This window comes from Erpetoichthys calabaricus, chromosome 1 (assembly GCF_900747795.2).
Source record: "Erpetoichthys calabaricus chromosome 1, fErpCal1.3, whole genome shotgun sequence".
Classification (NCBI taxonomy): Eukaryota; Metazoa; Chordata; class Cladistia; order Polypteriformes; family Polypteridae; genus Erpetoichthys; species Erpetoichthys calabaricus.
This window is the reverse complement of record NC_041394.2, coordinates 210,923,263-210,928,262: the sequence shown is the minus strand read 5'-3', so window position 1 is coordinate 210,928,262 and position 5,000 is coordinate 210,923,263. Positions and strand designations below refer to the sequence as shown.

General features: G+C 34.0%; 1 protein-coding gene across 15 annotated transcripts in view; it reads right to left on the bottom strand.

Annotated features, from left to right (window-relative positions):
- Positions 1-5,000, bottom strand: part of foxp2 (forkhead box P2) — a 613,104-nt gene that overhangs the window by 15,140 nt on the left and 592,964 nt on the right. For all 15 annotated transcript variants that reach the window (XM_051928699.1, XM_051928702.1, XM_051928698.1 and 12 more), the window contains one exon: positions 4,144-4,227. In XM_051928699.1, the coding sequence (XP_051784659.1) occupies positions 4,144-4,227 (84 nt within the window). The remainder of the gene's footprint in view (positions 1-4,143; positions 4,228-5,000) is intronic.

The window sequence follows — 5,000 nt, the reverse complement described above, 5'->3', positions numbered from 1 at the left end:
AAAGGAATAAGAGCTAGTTAAGTATATGAATATCGTTACAGCTTGAAATAAGAGCTTCCTCCTTTATTAAAATACTACAAAAATAGTTTTTTATTCTTCCATTCAGTTGTCCTCTGTGATTAAACAAAAAATTACTTCATTCAGTTAATGTATGCTGCTCTAAAATAGTCAGATATAACAAATTCTTTTTGATGCCAACAACTGCTGATTTGACAATTAGAAAACACCTGTCCTGACTTAACACTATACATCCATCATTAAAAGTATGTTTTTTATTAGGAGAAAATGATGAGTTTAACATTGATTGATCTTTCTTTGTGGATCTGGTTTACACATACGGAGAGTGAAGAGATTTGTTAGGGAAACAAAAATTAACATATGCCTGCTAATTGTTCTTTCTTGGGCAGCAGCCAGCAGAAGCACATTAGCAGTCTTATAATAACGACTGGCACCCTGAAGGCATCCCCTAGTGCATCTGTTACCAATAAACCACAAACTGTTTTTCAGCTACTACTCTAAGCTGGCAGAATGATATGCTGGTTTCTTTGTTAGCTGTTGAAAAAGATAGTGTTGCATTTAATTACTTTATTGAGCAACACTGTATACACCGATTTTATAGCTAATAGTAAAGTGCAGGCAGAAACAAGCTAAACATGGATATAACTAGATATAGGTTTACATGAATCTGTTTCTTATCCAGCTAATTAATATAAAAAAATGGGGTAAAAAGCATCTAAATTATGTCACCTGAGTAAAATGTGGTTTATATTTCTCCAAATATATTTAAAGAAGATATGATTGTATAATCTGTCCACCAAATTCTCTGCTACATCTAAGAGCACTAACATTAAGATATAATTAAAAGGTGAAACAAACATTCCAAGTCTTATGTGACAATACATATTATATACACATATTTCCATAAATTTACATAATCCACAACATGCATATTTATAACTGTTCGTTAACAGCCTGACCAGACTCAGCCCTCAATAAGACAAACGGGGGTTCAAATTAAAAACAGAAAAATGAAGAGAAAAATATAAACATTATAAAGTCCCAAAAAGATAGTTTTAATAATCAACCAAGATTTTACTGTCCACATAAGGACATCAGTCAACCATAATCATCAATTATTCTGGCCCAATATCATTTCATTTAATACTACCACAGTGCTACTATTGGGCATTGTCCAAACATTTTCCTAAGATCTCGGAGAGCACCCTCACTTTTTGGATTATCTGAACCAAATGCCAAAGCTATGTATATTTTAGTGAAAGAATACTTATATTTATGTGACTGACAACAATCCACCTGATGGAGTATGCACCATTCACAATGATTTACGGTAAATTCAGTTTTACTTTTAAAAAAAATCATTTTCCACAAAAACATTACATCTTGCCTGAAGAAGGGGCCTGAGTTGCCTCAAAAGCTTGCATATTGTAATCTTTTTAGTTAGCCAATAAAAGGTGTCATTTTGCTTGGCTTTTCTCCAAAAAAACACAGAATTTAAGAGAATGTGATATTATTGTTGACTTCACGGACAAACAAACAAGAAATAATTATGTACTTGGTATAACAACATACAAGCCAAGCGAAGTAGCCAAAACATAATACAAAATGGTGATGCAACCTATGTAGGTCACGAGCAAACAAAAAAAAAAAAAAGAAACCTGCACAGGATGAACAATAGCAGATAAAATGATTTCAAGATACATAATAAAATGGTTTTACTTGTCTACTTTAAATGACGACTGCCCTCTAAAAAGAATTGTCAAATTAAATAAGCTGTAATTACACATCATGTATACAATGAAGACAAATGCTATAAGAATTGGTATCTTCATATGTAGTAAGTCACTGAACAAAATTGTTAAAACAGTTTGTCAGTGTCTGTAACAAGCATAGCATGTTTCCAGGCATACAGCTTGGCAATGGGAAAATGAGACCTATTATAACGTAACTGACGAAGAGTATGTTAAAGCTGGGATGAGCACTTAGCTACCTCAGCTCATCTGAATATATTCAAGGTTGGAAAAAGGTTATTATTCAGGACTTGCAGCCTTGATAACTTTGATTTTCAACCATCCATAGCATGGCCAAAAGGTAACACTTAATGAAGTACTATTCAGTGAGTAAATGGGGTCATATAACAGACTGTGCAGTTGCACCTTGTGTTCATGTACTGAAAGCTGTTAAGGGTGCAGTGATGAACCAACAGAGCTCATTTCTCCTTGGTAATAAATTCATACTATTAATATTTATCAAATGTGTGGGCTGTTTCAACTGGGTCTCTGCATATGAGGGCATAAATCTATACTACAATATCAATTATGAAGCTTCTTTTGTATAGCATATAAATTTTAGTTTTGTATATTACCCACTTTTATTCTTTTAAGCCAATTTAAGGCCAACAGTGCAATATACCACTTTAGATATCTCTAGCTCCAATGGGAACCTTAAACTCTAGTTTCATTTTAACTGCTCATCTAAGATTCTGTATTAATTGCCCACCATCAAATGCAATTAGCAATTCTTTCATGTGTGGTTTATGTAATGTAATACTTCATTTACATTATTCATTCATATTCTGTTTTGGATTATAGGCTGAAAATTCTTTATTAGTGTAGATGTAACCACGCTGCTGGAGTTTTGAAAAAAAAAAAAATACTGATTGAATAATTAATTGGAAAAAACGAGCAGCACATTCCTGATGGATTTACAGGATAATTATTCTATCTTGTGATTATCTACTTTGTACGATAGGAAGTGATGAGGAAAATTATTCTACTGAATTGAGACAGTTACTCAACAGCATAACATAATAACAATGTTTTGTCCCCAAAAAGATTTTTAAGTACCTAATATTGTCAAATAAATAATTATACTAAAAGTTTGCTTGATAATTACCTAGTGTACTGTTTCAAAACTAATCATAAAAAAAGACTAATAATATAACTTGATAAACTTCACAATTTTATTCCTTAAGTATTCTTTACATCAAAATGCAGTATGAGAATGCATAAATTATGTCGTTCAGGGTCTTTATCTTAAAACTTTTATATTTTAAAAGGCAGCAATGACAAGTACAAAATGCATGCATTTGCAGGAATAAAATAGGGAAGACTACAGACAGATATTAGAAAAGTATTATCATTAATGGATAGATGAACCCTGACATTTGTGTATTGGGAGATTTTTTAAACATACCAGGCTGTCATGCACAAAAATAGGTAGTTAGCAATATTCCCTCACCCCACCAGTAGACTGGTTTCATATACCTCTATGGTCTTAATCTGGGCAGAGTTTGCAAGCTCTCTTTGTACCATATGGAAGTTTTTCTTCCAGTACTCCAGTTATTGTCCTGCATCATAAAGGTTTCCATATTTGGCTGACTGGTGACTTCTAAATGGTGCTGTGCAGGAGTGAAATTGAATGAAAGCGCCTCAAGATGCATTAGTGCCCCTGCCCAATGCTTAATACTAATTTCTGCCTAGAGCTGTTCGGATATGCCCCAGGTGCTCTGTAACCCTGATATGGACATGACGGTGAATTTAAAAAGATAATATTCTTCAAATAAGTGATGCAACTCTGAACCATATATACTGTAAATAAATTTTGCTTTTATAATTTATTATCACTTACATATCCTAACATTTCATTTTGCTCAATTCCATTACCCCTTTCAAATAGTAAAGACTTTTATTGCCTCATACAACAGTTTTTCTTTTCCAATATTAAAGATCATTTTTGCCTCATACTGCAATAAGTACTACCTTAGTAACACTGCTAAATAGCAATTGCAAGCCAACAGGTTGTTTTCTATAGTGCACTATACCTGTAAATCTATCACAGTGAGATATTCTAGCATTTTGGTAACAAGACTCAAGGCAGTGATTTGTACACTTATGGGTGTATTGTGTTTAGTATCACCTGCAGGGAAGATCTGATAGGATTTGTATAACATAGCATTATTTTTAAAGAAACATACAATTTGAAAAGCTATTGCATTTTGCTTTTTGCTTTCATTGCTTCATACTTCATCCCTTTCAATGTTTTCTAACTGTCTGTAAATTGTTCATTTTCTGTCTGTTACATTTCCCAGCCCTATTTACTGTTTATGGAGCAATATGCACTCACAGGTTTTGGAGATGGTTTGGGCTCTGAAGGTCGCATGTGCAAGTGGGTCATCATTGCTTGGAGTCGCTCACGTTCCTTAGAAAGCTGTTAGGAAACGAACAGAAAAAAGTGAGACTATGAGGCATTTTAGAAATGACTGATATCGCTATTTTACCACAGTGATATATCTATTTATTGAACTTGTCGCACTGTAATGAGTCCTGCATACAGAAGTTCCATGTTTGTATGGCTGAGTAAAAAGAACTGAGACTAACTATATGTGGAAGAAAATCCCTGGAAGTAGTATGTGTTAAAAGGTCAGAGAAAACAAATAACACTTCATCTTTTTGTCAATAACAGAATTTAGGTCACAGATGCTTTGACAGTAACAAGTTACTAAGACTATAAATTAGAAGGCCCTTAGTGTCTACTTAAAGTCCTGTGGACACTGTTAGGAATGGACTAGTGCCAGCAGCTGTGAAGGGGTGAAGGGTCCTCCAAGCAAAGTGCCTGCAAGGATTGCCTACACACTTTATCCTTTCCCTTGGAGGTCCAGTTAGTGCCCCTGCAATCTGCCATCATCAATCTAATTCAATAGAGTGACAGAGACCAGGCAGTGTGAAAAGCTGAACTCCGCCACTGAGCAAGCATCTACATTGCACTGGGTCTCATTACGACTGATGGACCTTACAAGTCTGCAAAAACATAGCAAAACTAGTATAATTGGTCACAGTGTTGGCATCTGCTTTACAGGACCTTTTATTACTAAAGACGTACTGTAATTATGCTGGATATTATTGTTTTTAAAATAAATAAACATTAATTCAGGAAAGAAGAATAGATACTAAACAACTGCAACCTATAGCCCTAAATGTATA